The sequence below is a fragment of the Haematobia irritans genome, chromosome 5 (genome assembly GCF_050003625.1).
Source record: "Haematobia irritans isolate KBUSLIRL chromosome 5, ASM5000362v1, whole genome shotgun sequence".
NCBI classification, from domain to species: Eukaryota; Metazoa; Arthropoda; class Insecta; order Diptera; family Muscidae; genus Haematobia; species Haematobia irritans.
In genome coordinates, this window is record NC_134401.1 from 74,787,491 (window position 1) to 74,809,126 (window position 21,636).

Below are 21,636 nucleotides of genomic sequence, written 5' to 3' on the forward strand. Positions count from 1 at the left end.
TTGGAATTGTAATATGGTGACCAAGTCTGTTACATGGTCACCATCCAAAAATAAAATTTTGCTCTTTTATTTGAATTTAAATGTAGGGATATTTTTGTCTCTCCTAAAGCCCTTATTTAATTCTGAAACGTGACAATAGTGGAAGGCCTTGTATCTATGCAAGGCCTTATACAATGGGTATTCGTTCCATCTCTAACTCATTGGTGTTTAGACTATGAGCGTAGACAAGAGATGGTGAATACAACGAGTGCTGATGTTATATTTACTCAGGGAATCGAATGGATCTAGGCAAACTCACACCTGAAGCTGCAAAAAATAGTTATGGATTTGTCTTTCAAATCCATCCTCCTCCATGTTTATCCATTTTCCCTTTCCCACTTCATGACTGGCTGCTTGGAGTTAATCGGTTCACTCACACCATATGCATCATGCATATTTTCAATATTCCATTAGCATTTTTTAATTTAATTAACACAATTTGGAGTCAACAATTGTTTTACCTTCTTCTTCTTCGAGCCCGTCTCTCAATGAGAAGTAAACATTTTTTTTGTATTCCATCTTAGTGTTAGTCTTCACGATACAAATTTTAATACATTTGATAGGAGAAAAAAGAGCTAAGATTACAGTGCAACAGGAGTTCTCCTCCGAGATCAATGCCATCATTTTCAAACTCATCAACTTGATAGTCAAACATTGAAGACGAGAATGCTTGGTCTTATTAGCATTTTGTTGTGTCACTTTATTGTAGAAGGGTTTCATTTGAATTCTCAAGTATTCATCATTCAAATGTTGATGTTGTTGATTTAGGCATGCCGGGCTTATAGACAGGTTGGTCGCTTGATTTACTCAGATACAGTCGGGTTTATAGATGCAACAGCCACCATTGCCCTCAGTTATTCAAAGACATATAAAAATTCCTATGAAAACTGTATTGTCATATTTAATTTACAATAATTGTTGTCTTAATGGACCCACATCTAAATGCGCTTTATATCAAAGAGAGTTTGTAGGGATCGGTTGATTGCATCGATTGCATTTGGAAAGTTAATTTGAATAGATGGAAAGGAAACAGTTTCCCCATGTATGATGGATGCTCAAGCATTTTTGCTCAAACCATTAATAGTGAATATTCTCCTAGTTTTAATATTCAGAATTTCAAATCGCAATTTTTTTTTTGGTTTTTTGCTACATTTTCTTGTTTCTAAAACATATAAACTTAAATTAATAACCCATTTTTTCCTATGGAAAAACCATTTTGTGGAATCGCTAATGCAATAGGTATTGCGTATAGAGAAGTTCGGTTTCAAATGATTTATTTATTAATTACATTTACAATTAAATTATAAATTGTAAGCTTAGACTGCTAGGGTATTAAGCTTAACAAATGAAATTCTTATAATTACAGTACAAGTTGTGTCTACAACTTAATTTGAGATATATAGGTAATAGATTCTCAATGGACTGCGGTTATATTAATAGATAGTCAGATATATTTTCTTCTGTATTAAATCTCTGTATGAATGTTACACACTAAAAAAAAATATAATCATGATACCAAAGATTTCATGTCCTTAAAATACGAATGCAAATTTTGCTTAGCATAGGAGACGCATTTCTCTGATATAAAGTTTTTTTCTTATCAAAAAGCCGATAAACTTTTCAATGAAGTCGTTTTTATTATTAGGGCTGTCTTTCGGGATCGATTTTTAAAAATCCCGGGATTCGGGATTTCAAAGTATTAAACTTGGATTTTTTTCGGGAATCCGAAATTTTTCCATTTTTTCATCAAAAAAATTTTAGTACACTAAGGAAATTTGGTTTAATTCAATGTTATTAACCATACACGTAACAAAAGAACATAAGAATAAATCTCTCACATTCGACGCTGGTCTAAGGGCCGTTAATACTGAAAGAATACACCGATTTATTAATAAGAAAAAAACTAAAAAGCCACAAACTTCACAAATTTGGATTATTTTTTCGCGATCCCGAAAAATTCCGAGATTCGAAATAAAAAATCCCGAGATACGGGATGACAGCCCTAGTCCTTATAGTTAAGTGATTCGACTTAAAGTCGGGCATTCTAACATCCTTTACTAAGGTCAACTTGGCTTTATATAGGAGATGTTTTTTATATACTTTATTTTAAAGACGTTTTTACTTAAAAACATGGCATAATTTTTACTTGTAGTCAAGTCTGAAATTCGAAATTTAAGTTGTCGTTAACATACGTTAATGGACTTTGATAGCACATGAAGAAAAATGTTGCAAAAAACAAGTAAATTAAAATTTGTTTCCTAGAATTAAGTACGCAACACTATTTTTAATTGGAGGTACCTTTGATTGGAGGTATTTTAATAGAAATTGAAAAGTTTCCATTGCGATCCGAATATCAATTGCATGTCAGATATAATACTTTAAGTTGCCTGTCATGTATATGTGTTTCTCCCTTAATTATTATTGAAAAAGTGTGTTTGTGTGAAAGTACTGTCTATTGGAAATAAGCCTCAGTAACAGAAATTGTGAGAGACTACAACGGTGCCGCGTCACATTCATGAGAAACCACAAAATGCGAGCAAATAAAATTACCACACCCTCGTCCTCACTCATCTTCAGGTGGTATTATCACATACATAACTCATGTACATTCATATCGCTTGTATTCATACACATACATCAACGAATGTATGTACGTATGTATGTCCACTCATGCATGTTTATATTGTTTATTAGATTAACAAATAAAATTGTTATTTTGCAAATCAAGCAAACCCATTGGTTAGCCCTGCGACGAGCCCCAATTCGTCTGTGTAGATGTTGGTGTGTGTATGAGTGTTTTTCTGTATTGCTCACATGTGTGAGTTCATGTGGGATTATCGACGGGCCCATACAAATAGACGCCATATTAATTTGCTGGTAGAAGAAAAAATAACGGTGGAACTTTTGTAATGAAACTGAAATAAAACATTGTACAAATTTGCAATTTATGTAAGCGTTTTGTTAACAATTTTGTGACTGTAGTTTTGTTTCGTTTTTGTTTTGTTTATTGCAGTTTGGTTTCAGCAAGTCCAGTGCAGGAACAACTAATGCGATGGTGGATTACTGAAAGAGTGGTGTGATATTGCACACCGATAGCGTTTTCATAGAATTTCTTTCTTGAGGTCGATGTTGAGGAAGGGACTTAATTTCCATGCGAGTGGGAAATCGTAAAATGTTTATTGCAGAAAACCCAAAAGATGCGTTGTCGTTCGGCGCACACACACACACATACATACATCATGGACATTTTGCAACTAGCAAACCAGTTGAGTGCTCATATTTCTAACTCCACCGACCATCAATTTCACAATTGCGGGCGGGGGCCTTGGCTCTTATAGAGGTGCTGAACGTATTACAATTCCAGACTGTGGTATGTGTGAAGCTTTGGTTGATCGTTTGGGTGTTGGTCGCGTGGTTCCGCCTGGGAGTCGCATAAAGTACCCAACGTTTCCAACATGATTGACGGTCTGACAAAGTGACTGCAAAATCTGAAGTCCACTGCAACATCGGTCATCCATCCATCCATCCATAGACCCCACTACGAACACACTCACACACACATAAACCAACAAAGCAATAGCAACAACAAAACGAATATGGAAATACAAACGTGCGGTCGCCGAATGAGCTTTTTTCAATTTACGACAGCGGCTGCAAATAACCAATAAATTATGAATTAAGTAAAGTTGGCTGAGCTTGTCTCTGCCAATAGCGAATACAGTTTCCAATTTGCATTCATGCTCTGTGGAAAATTTGAAGCGAATTCACTTCATTGTTAGACATCACCGCCCTGAATTGCGGTTGTCGTCTCGTCGCAGACATTCAGCCACCCGAAACATTTCATTTGTCCGATTTTGAAGAAGACAACAAAAAAAATCAACGGCCCGCTCATTATGCCACAACCCTTGTCCGTTTCCCACTTCGTGTTGCTAGTATGGAGACAATTGTGACAACAAATTATCTCTTTGTAGAAGGATTGGCGTTCGTTGGCATTCCGTCGTCAGAGCTTTGCTTCGATATTGAGTTCATTTCGTTCCATCTTCAGATGTTCAATGTTGCGATTTTATTGTTTCCACTCATTCCAATTGTAGTTGTTGCTGTAGTTGCAGTTACTGTTGTTAGACAATAAACGTCTGTTTAAAAACCAATTTTAGTGCGGTTTGGCCCAAACCAAATGACAATGGCTGCAGCTACAATACCATACAGCAATGTAATATCAGAGCCTCCCTCCACAATGTCCTCCACTATCATTATGACTTTTAAAAACGAATGAATTTTTGCAATAAAAAAACATTTTCATGCAAGCATATCCATGCTCAAACATGTACTATTTGAGTAAACACATACTTATACCCTTTGTACCCAGTGGGATAGTTTGAAGACATTGAACTATAAGGCTTGTAGCACTAGGGTAGATTAGTTGTCATTCCGATATTGAGCCAGTTCTCTTGTGTTTTGACTGACTGATTCGGTGATAAGGAACAGTGACTACTAGGTACACAACTCAACATTTATGGTGGAGAAATTTGAAACCAGCTTAAACACCACTGAAATTTTCTACTTAATGCTTAGTACTAAGTTCGTTTCTGTGAAAAACGAATATCTTCATCTATCTCCGTAAATAGGGAATCAAACCCAGGGATGTTAACCTATATATGCGAAATAATATGCCTGCCTAATTTTCGTGCGAAAAACATAGGGTTGTATAAATATGAGTTTGAAAATGCTCAAAACAAAGATTTCGCTTTTATTCCGCGCTAACATTTTTTATATGGAGTATAACAGTTTTTCGTGCGAAAACGTGATCTTAGTACTAGGCTTAAAAGAAAAACCAAGTACAGTCGACTCCGCTTTACTGAAACGTTAAAAATGCAGCCATTTAATTTCAGTTATCCGAAGTTTTTGCTAAAGCGGACTACGGATAACTGAAAAAAACTTCCAGTAATGCGAACTTCGGATAACTGAAAAAGTTTCAGTAAAGCGGACTCCGTATAACTGGAAAAAAAATCCACTCAATTTCAGTTAACCGAACTTATGACCAATGCTATGTACATAAAATAATAAAAACAAGGTGTTTGATTCCGTCACAGGTTTGTGTAGGAAAATTGGAATTCATTTATTTGTGATTTAGAGTGATTTAAACTGTTTTGAAAGTGCCATCTTCACTTGAAATAAAGCGTTCTCAATACGGAGAAGAAAATGTACTCTCTCTCAATAGCGAGAATGTGGCATTTTCAGTAAAGCGAAGTCATACTAATGTGACGAAACTCATTTGAACACAAAAAACTTTTCAGTAATCCGATTTTTTCAGTTAAGCGGAGTTTCACTAAAGCGGAGTAATTTAAATGAAATGGACAGAAAAAACAACTGGGGAATGCGATCGATTTCAGTTATCCGAGGTTTTTCAGTAAAGCGCATTGCGCTAAAGCGGAGTCGACTGTAATGAGTCTTTTCAGGTATTCTTGTAGCATTACTTTAAAAATTAAATATCATAACAGATGTATAATGAGATTTTAGTGAAATAATATAATGATATAATGAGATTTTAGTGAAATCGACTTTTTCGAGTTTTTCAAAGTTCATTCTGTCACAATTATAAAACTTTGAGAAATCCATTTCTTAAAATTTTACAAAAATGAACTTAAGACTTTTGGGACTATTCTTCCTTTGCTAAGGTATTCCCTATGTGCATTATCAATTATAATAAATCCAATAGACATAAAAAGAGGAATATGTGAAATATTTAAATATATACACTATTAAAGTGTATCAGATCTCACATAAGGCCTTTTGAACACATCCTGGATAAACGAGAACTCTGTTTACCTTTAGTCCGTCACGGCTTGGATACCCAGTACTAAAAGAAAACATGTTTTTTGCAATTAAATGTATGGGCGAAGTATGGTAATGCGAAAGAGGTAATGAATAGGTTTTGTTACCATACGTTTAATTGCTTTTAAGGGTAGAATCAATCAAACACTCTGTATGTCAGTACAGAGTCTTTGAAAATGAATAGTTTTACCAAAAATAGATAATGGATTTGCGAAAGTCAGGAAAAACTGATATACGATATATATGTTTTTAGAATATTTTTCATAAAAATACGATTTTGAGAAAATTAAAAACTTCGTTTTATTGTTTTAACATAGTTTTATAAAAAATGAATAAGTAATTAAAAAAAGTGAGATTCTCGGCTGCTCACATTGAATGTCGACAGACAATTGTAAAATTGTTCTTTTGCCAATTCTTTTGTACGCAACATATTTCCTGTCAAAAAAAAAACACAACAACAACAAATGGCATAGAAGTAGATATGTGAAGTATGTATGTCAATATTTTTATCAATCCATTTGATAATCAAGAGTTCAGATTTACAACATGACATGAAATCTTAAAATTTCGTTGGAGAAATCTTTAGTATATAGGGTTCATAAGAAGATGCATCTCATCTAATGGCATATTAATCGGGTGATAGGTCGAAATCAACTATACCTTTGAAATCAACATTCGCTTGAAAATCGATTTCGTACTTTTATTGCAAATTTTTCAGTTCGATTAAATAACTTTGAAACACCAATTAGAAAATGCTTCAATATCAAATCACTGTCGAGTATCATTTACTGTCGACAATATGATTTAAACTGTTATTCTTTCTCCAAGACCAATCTAAAAACAAATATAATTTTGACATATCTGTCAGACTTACTGTGTCCTTAGAGTAAAGGCTGCACTTGTTATACTCGAAGGCAGATGTAGGCCCTTGATTATTTCTTGCCACAGCTTCTTATTGATGACATCGACAAGACCACCTCGTGCAATAACCAAGTTATATAGTTCATATAAATCCAATACTGATTTGGCCATAATAGGTAAGCGATTGATAGGTGTACCTGTAAAATATGAAAACAGAAATAATTTGCCATTAAGAAAAAATAAAGTTATGCTAAATTGTGACTATATGGGGATTTTGTACGCTACTAAGTTTAAGTTTTAAAGACGAAAATAAAAAAAATCACATTTACTTTTCTTTGTTGTTTTATTCTAAGGAAGGAGAATTCAGACAGTTTTTTCTCGATTAGGTTTTTTGCAATTAATCTTTATTGTTATTTTGCACTTGAAACCAACATTTCCACTTAATATCGGACTTTATACATAAACGAATCCGTTGGGGCAATATTCGAAAAATTGGTTTCAATGATATGATGACCTATTTAGGGAGCCACCGTGGTGCAATGGTTAACATAGCATGCCCGCCTTGTATACACAAGTTTTTCAGCGGTGGATTATCCCACCTCAGTAATGCTGGTGACATTTCTGAAGGTTTCAAAACTTTTCTAAGTGGTTTCACTGCTATGTTGAACGCCGTTCGGACTCGGCTATAAAAAGGAGGTCCCTTGTCATTGAGCTTAACATGGAATCGGGCAGCACTCAGTGATAAGAGAGAAGTTCACCAATGTGGCATCACAATGGACTGAATAGTCTGAGTCAGCCTGATACATCGGGCTTCCACCTAACCTAACCTAACCATGCCCTATTTAACAAACAAGCACTTTATACTCCAAGCAGGTAAGGTTAGGTTAGATATACTTTTTCCATGATTTCCAAATTAATTGAAATTTTGACATATACTATTTAGCAGAGATTGTATGATGAATAATTAGCCTTTTAAAAACTCGACAAAATCATGGCTGACTACCTACTCTTTTATGTCCACTTAAATGGGCAACAAGTTCGTTCGTTTTCCTATAATGTTGGAACCTGCCATCTTAAGGCTCGGTTTTCGCCGTTATTTTTTTTTAATCATTAAAATATTGGGGGAAACAAATAAATTGCTGCTAAACCTTGACAAAAAGACAGCAAGTATCAATTTGCTAAAATTAAAATTGGATTGAAATTAAATATTTAAAATAGCAACCGCAAAAATAAGTGATATTTTGAAATATAGTGATTTTCAACACGAAAGCCGAACACAATACAGGTCTGCCTTTAAGAATAGCGTACTCATACACTATCTCTAAAAATTGTCCGTACACCAAACTGTTGAAAATATATTTCCTAGGATCTCATTTCTTATAGGTCAAAGTTTTCATAACCTGTCCCCATAGTGGTTTGGGATAGATTATGTACAAAATGATCTTGAATTTTCAAGAAAACTATCGCATCGAGTGGACAACAATAGCAAATGAAAAAAAAAAAACAAATTACAAATAGATCATGCCACAACACATCTCTTTTCCTTCATGTTGTTTTTCACACGATACAAAGCTCATATTTCAAAAACTGACGAAAAATTATCTCAAACCAAGACAAAAAAATTCTTGAACTCGTCTTAATGACAAGCACCTACTATTAATGTGTAGTGTGGCTTTCCCACCGAACCGCCCTGAAGTGAAATTTTCAAAACTATCTGCCTAAGATTTATTGGAGTTTATACAATAGCAAGAGTTGGCCTAATCGAATGGGAGTTTTATTTAAATCGTTTATCACATCTACGTGCTCTGAGGACGGCAATTATCGACAAAAAATCATCATTGGTTTTTGGTTGTTATTGTTGTTGTTTATTGAAGAAATTACTGCTTCAAGTTATGGTGCAATTCATCAATTTTCCCATTTAATAGAAATGATCTTTTAATGATCTCTAAGTATAAATCTTTAAACACCCTCACCCAAAACAATTTATAATAAAAATCTAATTTGTAGTACCATAATGATCTTTGGCTGTTGTTCTCTTTGTTTAGATCTGGCGTGCTTGAGTAGTTTTTTTTTTTTTATTGATTCCTTTCCATTATTCCATCCAATTCTTCTGATTATTCTGGCATTAATGTTGCACATTTATTTGTTTCGGCGTTTTCGGATTTTTATTTCAGTCCGTCAATGTGATCTTCCCAAATGGACAGACGGGACAGCAATGCCCCTGAAGGTATCAATCAAAATATGAATACGGCAAACATTGCTGGCACAAAGCAATAGTTATAAAAGGCAAAGCTGGTAGACACAATGATTACGAAGTTAAACAAAAAAGTATTGACCGACCCAAAGGAGGGCAAAGAACTTAATCGAAATATGCACTGCTTACACTAAATAAAAAAAGAAAACAGGAATTCGTTTCGTAATCAACCTTTATATCATTAACATTATATATGTACATTGGCCACTCTGGGGTGGGTGAAAAGCAGCGTTGCCAATTTAGCTTTTTTCCCGCTAGATTTGGCTTTTTTTGAAGACGTTTAGCGGGAAAAAAATGCATTTAGCTTTTAGCTTTTTTTCTGGCTTTTTTTCATGACCCTTTTAGCTATTTTTGGCTTTTTTTATTTTCTACATGTTCCTATTGAAATATGGATAAAACTTCGTTTTTATCTAAGTCTTGCTGCCAGAATAAGGTTTTCCGTATATTTCAAAGCTCAATTGAAGCCTTAATAATTATTCCAGCCATTATGCGGGCATTTTTGCAGCAAATACACCTTGTTGTAAAGTTTTTTCCTCGTATTCATAAAAGTTATCGTAAGCTTTAAGTCTACTATTACCATACAAATTCCTTATATAAACTGTCAGTAAATTATTAGGAATAATAGCATTTGACTCGTTATCCTTTTTATGTTATTTTAATACGTATTCTAAAGTTATTATTATATTACTAAATTAAAATAGTAGATGTGAATTGCTTTGTACACTGAAAAAATATTGTCATGAGGCCAAAGATTTCATGCCTTTAAAATACGAACGCGAATTTTGGTTATAATAGCATTTGTGAATTTCTCTTATATAAACAGTTTTCCTTGTCCAAAAGCCGATAAAGTCGTTTTGTCCTTCTAGTTAAGTGATTCAACTTAAAAATGGGTATCTTTTCATGAAAGAAGGCTAGGGTCAATTCTAAGAAATTCTTAAAATTAATTAAATAGTCTTTAAATTTGTGGAGTTTTTGTATCTTGACCACAAACCAAAATAGCGTTCAAAAATAGAAGAGGTTTTTCAACATTTTATTTTAAAAACGTATACACAGAATAATTTCTACTTAAAGTCGAGACTGAATTTGGAAATTTAAGTTGTCGTTAGCACGTTTTTAAAGCACTGTGATAGCTCATGAAGAAAAAGCTGAAAAAAACGAATAAATTCAAATTTGACTCTGAAACAATACCAAAATCATTAGTGTACAAAATCTTTGGAACCTAACATAGAAATAATTAAGGAAATAAAGTTTTGAATGTGGTATTATTTTTTTTAACATCGTAGTGATAGGATCAAAACAAATCTGCTATTTATTAATGGAATGGGTTTACATTTACGAAAATTGGACAATAGGTTTGTATGGGAAATTTTCGAATAAAAGTTATTCAGTATACTTGCAAGACAGTTAGAATGGGTTTTAAATATATGACATAGATTTTCTTACAGTCTCACAGAAATGGAAATAAAATGAATACAATTAAAATAATATGCATTTTAAGTGAAATAAAGCCTTTAAGTTTGTTAAATTTCAATCAAAAATGTGACTTTTGATACAAAAAAATTTAGCTTTTTTTCTAGCTATTTTTTAACATTTTTTAGCTTTTTTTGGCTAGTTTTTTGGACAAATCTAGCGGTTTTTGGTGAAACAATTCTGGCAACGCTAGTGAAAAGAACTTTCATCAGCTTTAGTTTGCAAATTTGTTACATTGTATGTCCTGTAAAAATGTCAAAAATAATTTTTCTAAAAATTCCCATGTATGCTTAGACTAAATTATATTTTAAACTAACCAGTAAATAAAATTTATGTGTTGGGAAGGTAGTTGCCGCAACACTAAGTTCCCCTATAATCCAGAAAACTCTTGACAAAAAAGTTCTGCATGTACAAATTAATGAAATTTTTAATTTTGGAATTATTTTCTTGCGTGCGAGTAAATTGTTAATGAAGGTGATTTGTTTTTTAGCCGTGGTGAAAATTGTGCAGATCTCAATTTTTGAGCTTCTTGAATTGTGATAACCCATTTTACTGCATGCTGAGGGAAGAGAAGTGTTTGATCATTGAGCTAAAATTGAAATGAATTTTGATAGGATCACAACGATATACCAAAAAGAAAAGAACAAATATAATTTCTGAAGCCACTTTACCTTTGTATAAGTTCATGAAATTAATTTGGTAGTAAAAAAATGTTTCGAACTTCTAACCAAATAGAATTTTTTAAAATTGGTAAATGTCACCACAACACCTTGAACTTCGTAAATCTAATTTCTTTGTTGGCCACGCTGGTAAAATGATTGACCGCCTTGCATACAAAACGTCATGGGATCAATCACTGTTTGGGTCATCTTCAAGAGTTTATGAGGTTTCACACATTGTGTTGCACTGCGACAGAAAATATATAAAACAAGTTTATAAAGTTCGGCCGGGCCGAATCTTAAATACCCACCACCATGAATCAAATATTATAGTTTCCTGTGAAAATTTCAGGGGGGTTTGTTGGCAAGCAGATCAGTTCAACCAGTACACTTCCCGATGATAAATTCAAAGATTTTACCTATGAAGACTAGATCAGATTCTGGATTTATAAGAACCATATTTGTTTGAGTTTTAGAGGAATCATAAACATCGTGTGCAAGTGTGCAAGAAAACGATGAAATAACGCCTTGATTAAAAATCTAACATCTGTAGATTTTTACCCCCATTATTTAAATGATTACCAGAAGTAAAATCTGGAAACTATAATTCAGTTTCAAGCAATTTTCATTATCAGTGCACATGGACCGATATTCACAATTGTCGGCACACTTCTTTATGTTCCTAAAATACTTCTAGATTTAAAATTTCATGCAAATTTGATAAAAACTATGGTTTCTAAAAGCTCAAGAAGTAAAATCGGGTGATCGGTCTATTTGGGAGATAAACCAAGACATGGACCAATACACGCCATTTTCGGTTCTCATACTTAAGGTCCTAAAATACCTCTAGATCTATATGGGGGCTATATAAAAACATGGTCCGATACTCATGATTTTCAGCACACCTCTTTAGGGTTCTAAAATACCTCTAGATTTCCAATTTCAGGCAAATTGGATAAAAACTACGGATATAAGCCCAAGACCCCATATCGGGAGATCGGTCTATATGGGGTATATACCAAAACATGGACCGATACTCACCATTTTTGGCACACCTCTTTGTGGTCATAAAATACCTCTAGATTTCCAATTTCAGGCAAATTGGATAGAAACTAAGGTTTTTATAAGCCCAAGACCACAAATCGGGAGGTCGGTTTATATGGGGACTATATCAAAACGTGGACCGATATAGCCCATCTTCGAACTTGACCTGCCTGCAGACAAAAGACGAGTTTGTGCGAAATTTCAGCACGATTGCTTTATTATTGAAGACTGTAGCGTGATTACAACAGACAGACTGCCAGACAGACGGACATGGCTATATCGTCTTAGAATTTCTCCCTGATCAAGAATATATACACTTTATATAGTCGGAAATCGATATTTCGAAACGGAATGACAAACTTATTATACCCCCATCACCATTCTTTGGTGATGGGTATAAAAAGAACATCTAGCTAAGCATGGAATCGGGTAGCATTCAGTGAAAATAGAGAAGTTTAACTAAAAACCAAATTACTTTGACATCAAATACAAATCCGTTCATAAATTGTCTTTAATCTCACTAAAATTACTAACTTTCTTGTATCATGTCAACACTTGAAATATATTTCAGTTGAAAATTTTTAAAATATAACCACATTATACAACAATTACGAAAAACTCTCTTACTTTTCATACTCAAATATCGCATGTTTGAGGGGTTTCTTATGAGGTGTTGATTGTATTCGATTGCAAACTACTCACTTTTACCTTTACAGCTCGAAACTTCTTTGGATATTTAAATGTTTTGCGAAACACTGAGACAAAAACATAGACAATACACCCCCAATGTAATTAAGGAGGAATTCAAGTTGAGACGCCGCATGAAAATCAATCAGAGGAAGAACTTCGTCCACAATGCACTTGAATGGCCTCGTTGTACTCGTATTCAAATTAATATGAATTCATATTTTGGATCATAATTTAAGTACAGTGGACGGGAACATTCAACCACCCTGCCACCTCAAAGCCATAAGACGGTGTGTGGACGGACATGTCATTCAATCTCTTGGCGGCGACCCCAAAAATTGTTGCAAGCGAGCCCCAACTGCTGGAATTCATTGAAATTCGATCTAGTGCAAGAAGTAGATATAATCAACTCAGGATAGGGAGGGGGTCTGCATTTCAAGGTATTAACACACACGGTTATATTTCTCCTCATACCAACTATGTCTAGGCCATAAAGTCGGAGGTGTAAGCAAATATTGCTTTGATGGTATCCCTTCGAAGTATGTTCATGAATTTTCCTTTTTGGACGATTCGATAGATTGGTGTATGTAGACACATTAATGTGTCATTTCAATCAGCGTTTGCCTAAACGGCCGTCATCAATATTACAGACCAGCTCCCGCAGACAGTACTGCACCAGTTGCCAACATGTGAGACATATGTTTTATAGCAACATTCGAAAATATGATAGATCCAAGTGTCGTTGTTGTGTTGTGATGGGTGAGGGGGGATGGAGATGGGGTGGGGATGATATTTTCTCATTATTCGATGATATTTGATTCATTCAATATTTGTAACGTAAATTGGAAGCACCACAAAAATATAGTAGACCCAATTGGTAGATAGACACTTTGGGATATGCAGTAGTTGGTCTTCATGCATTAATGATGAATATGGCTGTCATTTGATCGAAATGTCAAAATGACATTTTGATAGGTGTAAATAATTTTGTTTTGTTTGTTTTTAGAATCATAATGTCCATGGGGCACACACATAGTCATGTGTATATTCTTGGCATACATTTATTTCATCCTCATCACCACAACCATCATCATCATTATATCTTGTGAATATGGTAATCTGATGACTTTCATAAAAACCTACAAATATCGGTGGCAATATTTCGCCATTGTTGTAATGAGTTCATTTATGTAATGACCGTTCATATTAAGAAAATCTTCGTCAAATGCATCAAGTGTCATAAAGTATTTAAATTTTTTAATTTGAAAAACGTTTCGAAATAAACTTTTATGATGTGACACATTCTGACACATCAACTGATGGATACAATATTGAGCGTCACTTCAGATTGCCAGAATGGGGGAATGCATGAATGGAACTACTGCTACATCTAAGGATGTTGATACTGCAAATGAAAATACGGGAATGATTTGATTTTCTATATTTGAGTCGATTGAGTGAAGTGCAAATTGTATAGAAAGAAAAATATGTGGAGACGAAACCCTAATGTGAACAGTTCACGAATATTGAAATAAATTGAATCCATCTTATCTTTTGTGGATAGAGTAGCCTCCCTCAATGGAGAAAGTCCCAACCCTTTGAGTTTAACATAGTATCGTCCAGGACTCATTGACACTACTTGCTAGTCTTAGCATGCCAGTAACAACAGCAATTAAGGATTATAATCAGACTGAAAAACTCGACATTTCTATCCTCCGAGTTTTTTTTTTATAAATTCGACGGTCCGACTTTGTTTTGGACATTTGTAAAGGTCGACGTTTTTAAAATTTGGAATTTTTGACTTTTAACATTTTTACATTTTCTTTGCACTTTTGCGATAATTGGAAATGCAACATTTGACTTACGGAAAATTTACTTACTGTTCAAAAATAACATTTTACTCTTCACAAATGTTTAAGGTGATCATATTCCTTCTCTATGTCAGGGATGGCCAAATAGACTAGGCGGTGTTTTGCTCTTACTCTCTAAATTGTTCTCTCGCTCAGTTAAGGCTCAAAACAGGTTTTATACACAAGACGAAATGAATTTGTATTTTGAAAACACTATTCAGGGTCGCTTGAGCAACAGACATAGATGAGAGCTTGTAACATAATTTTTTGTTTTCTGAATTGTTTTTTAGTGCTATGAATATTGTTAACAATTCATAACTTTCAATTAAAATTAGGTTTAGTTCTTCTATTGTGTTTATTTGAAATCCAAATAAATATATTGCCCATATACAAACCAAAAGTAGACTTGAAGTTTTCTTTAACTTTTTTGTATATGGGGGTAAATATTTTACCATGCCGAATCCAAGGCAAATAGACAATGAAAAAAAAAAACACACTTAATATCATTTCTCGAAGTGCATAAAGAGATCTATCAATTGGACACCCACACAAACACAATTTCTCTCTGGCAATCCCTAGGTGCATACAATTTTCATCGTTGCTATCACTCTCGTAACCATTTAATAAAAATCTACATTTCCAATGTTTCGTTATAAGTCGATTCTGATCAGTATCAAAGTCGCAATTGAAAAATAGCAAAAGTGGTCCAAAAGGCTATTTTTCACTTTTGTGTTATTTATGTATTCTTAATAAAAACAAAACAAACGTTTGTCTAATATTTCGTTTAAGAGGAAAATATTTTCTCAACACTGTGCAGGTTTTAGTTTGTTGATATAACATTTTGTTTCGGTTTATAAACCACATTTTTTGCTGTATACTGTGTTCTTCCTAAATCAGTGTGCTTTATTGAAAACAATTGATTTAAAAACTCGAAATGTTAATCAATACGTTGGACCTATTCCATCCATGTTAAGCATTTACCTCTCCCCGGCATTCATAAATTAAGATATATTGCATACAAATATAATTTATAAATTTTTTTCCAATTATATTCTCATAAATTCAGTTAATGGATTATTATTTTTTGTTTTGATTTGACTGCATTTCTTAAATTCATTTATCCCAATGTAAACCAAACAATATTTAGTTAACATATATATATTTTTTTTTTCGTTTGTTTTGTTATTAATATTATTATTAAAAAAACCATCAGTTAATTAAAACAAAAACAAATGACTTTTTCAGCTATTATTACCAAAATGCCACTGTTTACGAAGTAAGTGCATTATTTTGTAGGCTATGGCCATAAAATTAACCGATAAAGAGAAGAAGGGGGGCATATAAAAATTTATCAACCCCAAGAGTGTAGAAGCTTGGTGACTTTGACTTTATGTCTTGAAATGTGACGAATCGTTCGAGTGTTGATCATGTCATTAGCAATCATGTTGACGTTGATGTTCTTGAGATTTTAATGAAATCGTTCATATTTCTTTTCCTCCTTCCAATCTCCACCGGTTCCTGCCACCTACCACCAATATCAGATCGTTGGTTAGATACGATGCAAACCAATTTGCCGATATAGAGAGGAGGAGAGTGTTCGGTGCAATGCAAGACCCAGCAGTCGGCATATGTGGTATGAGGCATGAATCGCAAGAGAATGTCCCCTCGAGCATCCATCCAGCTCGAGAGTGTGTGGTTTATATGATTTTTGAATGCATAATGCAGGGTCCTCTCTTGGTTGTTTTTGTTTATTGTACGAATGCAACAACAATAATATTTAATGCATTTATAAATAATTTTTATTGCCAGTCATAACACTCACAATAAAATCCAAGAAATGCATCAGAAGACGCCATTAAATAAACAACATTAACATTTTCTCCTCTCTCTCTCCTCAACCCTAACTCCGACACGATCATTTGACAGTGACAATTAATAAACGGCAATCCAGGCGTTCAGCACGTTTTAAACTCGTCAAAATGTTGAGAATCCATCTCTTGGACAAATACGTCTTAAATATGTGAAATATACAGAATTTTTCAATTTGCACATTCTAGGGAATTTACATTACGATACTTCCTAATTCCAAAATGCACCATCATTGAAGGCGAAACCATGAATCTTTGCAATCTGATTTAACTAAAGATCATTCCGAAAGAGGAAGTTGCTACCATTCATTGGGACGAACTAAGCGCTTCAGTAAAACCCATTAAGACTTTGAGCCGATATAAATCGTAATCGATGTTTTGGTTTTTTTTTTTTTTTTAAATTATTGGTTGATACCGAAATATTTATGTTTTTTTTTTTCATAAGCAGAGATAATATTTCTATATAAATTTTTGTGTTATAATGTTTTTTTGAAAATCGGTCGAAAAACGAAAATTTTATAAAAAAAAATCCAACCAAATTTTGTCATTGGAACAATGGAAATGTTTACTAATAGTATTTCGTTATTCAATATAAAAAAAACATTACAACAACGAAAAGTTTCATTGTATTTTTGAACTTGTTTCGTTGGCTCAATTTTAATCTTAAAGTTTGTTAATATTACGAATATTTTTCTATCAGTGTACGTATCCACTTTCTAATTTTCTGAAAATTTTTTAAATTCCTGTAAAACACATTCTTGGAGTTGGCATAAACTGATCGACAATTTACTCTCCTCTTAGATTTTGTTGTTTAAGATCAAATAAAACATACTAGAGATAATCGTAGCTGTGCTTATCATAAATTCGAGTATATTTTCTTGAAGTGCTTTACAAAAATATAGGATTTGTTTTTTGTGTGCTAGAGCTCGACCGAAAAGCCGTTATCGGCTTTCGGCTTAAATTCAATTCTGTCAAACATCCAAATCCCGTCAATTGATTTTGTCTTATATAAAAATTTAGTCTTTTTGGCCAGTTTCGACTATCTTTTTAAGAAAAAATCAAAAAAAAAAAAAATTATACTCGTAGTCTTTCTTATCTTATTTTGACTGCAAACAAAAATTGTTTGCTTTTGTTTTAATTTTTGTATTTTCCACAGCCCAATGAAATTTTCCATATGTTAAGTATGTCTCAAAAATTGTATGAACTAAACGTGGGTTCAATGTAAACTAAAGCAGAAGAAATTTTCGTACGATTGCAAATAGTTTATAAAAGGTCCATGATTTGGCACCAACGATTTTTTCTTTACTTTTAGTTTATTTTTTCTTTTATGATAATGAAAAATTTCGTAAATGGCAGTTAAAAAGAATACCATGACATTACATTTTCCTTGTTTTAACAACGCGCTGTGGAAATCTCAAAAAGTTGAATACAATTTAGTTAAATTTTCGACCATCTCGTGCCATACAATTTTTTTCCGTGTGTATGGTAGCTCCTTAACTGTAACTTTTGGTATGACATAGTTCAATTCCCATTAAAAAGACTTACCTCTTTTTTGCATAAACGAAAACAAATCATCGAGAAATTCTTTGCGCTTTGGGTCATCGTTGATTTCGTATAACTGAAAATAGATAGAATAGAAATTTGGAAACAATTAGATGAATAGTTATTGACTTTTGTACAAATCCGTAGATGCCTTTGTCTTTGTTTGTGGGGAGAAATTGAAAGAACCTTTTGTTTGGAAACAAACAAACCCTCCACACAGAGAAACAGAAGAAAAGTAATATAACACAAATTTAAACGTGTGTCTGGTCAACAAAATGATTTGGCATTATGAACATCAGGGGCATCGCCTTCCCAATTTGCTTCAATGGTCGAACCGACTCGTAAAATTGCTGACAAAACACGCCACAACCACAGCAGAGATCTCTATCAGAGTGATATGTTATTTGTGTGATACCCATTGCAGTACCCCACACAGTAGCAAGGAGGGTTACGAAGCATTCTGTAGGTTTTTTTTTTATTATTACCTTGCTCATGCTGGGAAGTGGTGATAATAGACCAATGCGAGAGAGTGAGAGGAAGGTATACGAATCAGGGGATTTGCATTCATCCATCATTAGTCGTTGTCATCGAATTGAGGAGGTCGTCACCACCGTTTACCTTTATCACCATAATTAGCAAAAAGTGTGGAAAAAGATTAATGGGCCTGATTTGTTGTGATATTTTGAGACGAACAATTGGTCCAATAGGAATGTGACTTTATTGTTTGTTCTTGGCGAAGGATCATCCTTGAATAATGTCATTTATTTGATTATCTTCTCGTAATGACCATGATTAACATGGACATAATGAGGATATTCAATCAGTGGGCACAACTGCCCAGTGGAATACTGAAAAGTGAATTCATTTAATTTGTTTTGTGGCAATTTTCCATTGCTCTCCACGTTTTAGTGAAGTAAGGTCTGAAAGGACTAATTGCTTAAGCTAATGGCTATAAGTAGTGAGTATGCATGCATTTGATTCAGTGCGCCACCAAGAGTCGCAAATTATGGTCAAAACGTGTGCTTGGCTACCGGTCATGAAAAAGTGTTGCAGCATATCACGCACATCATTATATCAAAAATGAGTGTAATTTGACAACCCGGTGTTTAGTCGAACAAAACCTGTAATCACAGAAGGCTGTAGACCGACTACACCATCATCAATAATAAAATCAACTCGGTATTTGGCCAAGAACTTTATAAGGCATTCCGATCCGCTGAGATCACAATACTGATGTTGTTTTTTTAATGGCTAATGAAGTGATAAACAACATTTATTAAACCACTTGAATAATTTTAGCCAACTTGCAATGGTCATCCTATACGGAATGAGTTAACTTCAATTAAGAATACACTGTTAGAAAAATATGTTTTTCATATGTTCCGACATAAACAAAATGTGTTTAGGGCACAATTTTTTAACACAATATATTTAAGTGCAAACATGTAATGTTCCCAAACTAACACTAAATGTTTGGAACGCATATGTTAATATGTTAGAATATATTATGTTTGGGGCATGCATGTTTCATAAAAATTATATGTGTGAATGTAAACATATATAAATTTACAAATTTCGAGTACACATATATATATATATGTTGTGATCAGTGCTGCCGCTACTACTTCAATCGAAGTATTTTGCTTCATTTTCACAAAATTTACTTCGTCACTCCTTCTTCCAAAAATCTGCTTCACTTTTTATTCTGCTTCAAATTTTTAAATTTTTCCCCATATTACCTAAATGTTTTTCCTATTCCTTTAATTACGATGAACATAGCGGTTTTAATCATTGAATTATTAACCGATTTGGACCAATTTTTCCATATACTTACGCCATGTACCAAATTTCAGCCGGATCGGATGAAATTTGGTTCTCTTAGAGGCTCCGCAAGCCAAATCGGGGGATCAGTTTATAAGGGGGCTATATATAATTATGGATCGATGTGGACCAATTTTTTCATGGTTGTTAGAGATAATATGCTGAAACCATGTACCAAATTTCAGCTGGATCGGATGAAATTTGCTTCTCTTAGAGTCCCCGCCAAGCTAAATTTGGGGGTCCGTTTATATGGGGGCTATACGTAAAAGTGGACCGATATGGCCCATTTGCAATACCATCCGACCTACATCAATAACAACTACTTGTGCCAAGTTTCAAGTCGATAGCTTCTTTCGTTCGGAAGTTAGCGTGATTTCAACAGACGGACGGACATGCTCAGATCGACTCAGAATTTCACCACGACCCAGAATATATATACTTTATGGGGTCTTAGAGCAATATTTCGATGTGTTACAAACGGAATGACAAAGTTAATATACCCCCATCCTATGGTGGAGGGTATAATAAAATGAATTCTATTGTTTTGTTTTCAAAAATGTATGCTACTTCAATTTTATTCAATTTACTCCACTTTTTTCCAAAATCTACTTCACTCAATTTTTCACTAGCGGCAGCACTGGTTGTGATATTTTATTCAGAGAGCGACAGAGAGAGAGAGAGAGAGAGAGTATCAAGAAAGAAATAGAGATAGAAACCGGGAGGTTGACGAAAGATATCAAATTAACACAGCGAGAGAATCAAAAGAGAGCAATTTCAGTGAAACCGCTTATGAGTTGTTTCGAAAACTTCTTTATGATAAGGCCAAAAATTTTATATGCTTAAGTCTAAATATTATTTAATTTGAATATTAGAATAAGTATTCGGAATAAAGAGAATAGAGATTCGGAACCAAGAGAATAGACATTTGAAAAAACAAAAACGGCATGTGTTTTCGTCTTGAGAGCAGCATTTTACGTATGTGTGGTCATGTGTTTTGTTTATCATTTTGATTTTATGGGTTCGTTAAAAGAGACCGGAACGTACGAGGAGTAAGTCAAAACATTCAGGCAAATGAAATTAAAAAAAAAACGGTGGAAAATATACACAAATTACAAAGGGATCTTCATAGAAATAACGAAAGGGCTTTATACTCTTTTTAGAGTTGGGACAGTAACATGAAAAAAGGAGGAAATAGTGAAAAATTAAACAGTAAACTGTATAAGAACAAAGTTTAGTTCCTCTTTATTAATAAGTAGTCAAAGAGGAGTTAACGGACAACCTTCAAATATAAAAGCGGGCATTAAGTTCGAGTTTTGCAGCTAAAACATTTGAAAACGTTTATTTTCTTTAGAATGAATTATTAAAGAAAAGTAAAAGGCAAAGGCAAAACAGGGTCATTTTAGAGCGATAATGCCAACTTAATATCGGGCTTAAATTTAAAAATTAAATTAATTACAAAACATGATAAGTTTTAAATGCATTTAAAATGGTGTTAAATGGTGTTAAATGCATGGGCTCGTGGGCGCTGCAAACTATGCTATATAAATATAACTTATAACGATAATTGTCTACTGGTGACTATAACAGCTACGTAGCTCAGTGGTAGTGTGTTGGCTTACAAACTGTATGGTCCTCGGTTCGATTCTCCGTCCAGGCGAAAGGTAAAATTTAGAAAAATTATAAAATTGAATAATTTCTTCAACATTATT

The 21,636-nt window shown here is 33.7% G+C and overlaps 1 protein-coding gene across 3 annotated transcripts in view; it reads right to left on the reverse strand.

The window, feature by feature from the left end:
• The window catches only part of retn (retained), a 115,638-nt gene that overhangs the window by 11,720 nt on the left and 82,282 nt on the right, over positions 1–21,636 (reverse strand). For all 3 annotated transcript variants that reach the window (XR_012722658.1, XM_075309679.1, XM_075309678.1), the window contains exons 6-7: positions 18,110–18,182; positions 6,746–6,929 (exon numbers count right to left, since the gene is read on the reverse strand). Coding sequence is in view for 2 of the 3 variants with exons in the window: in XM_075309679.1 (XP_075165794.1) it covers positions 6,746–6,929; positions 18,110–18,182 (257 nt within the window). In the remaining variant the exon portion in view is untranslated. The remainder of the gene's footprint in view (positions 1–6,745; positions 6,930–18,109; positions 18,183–21,636) is intronic.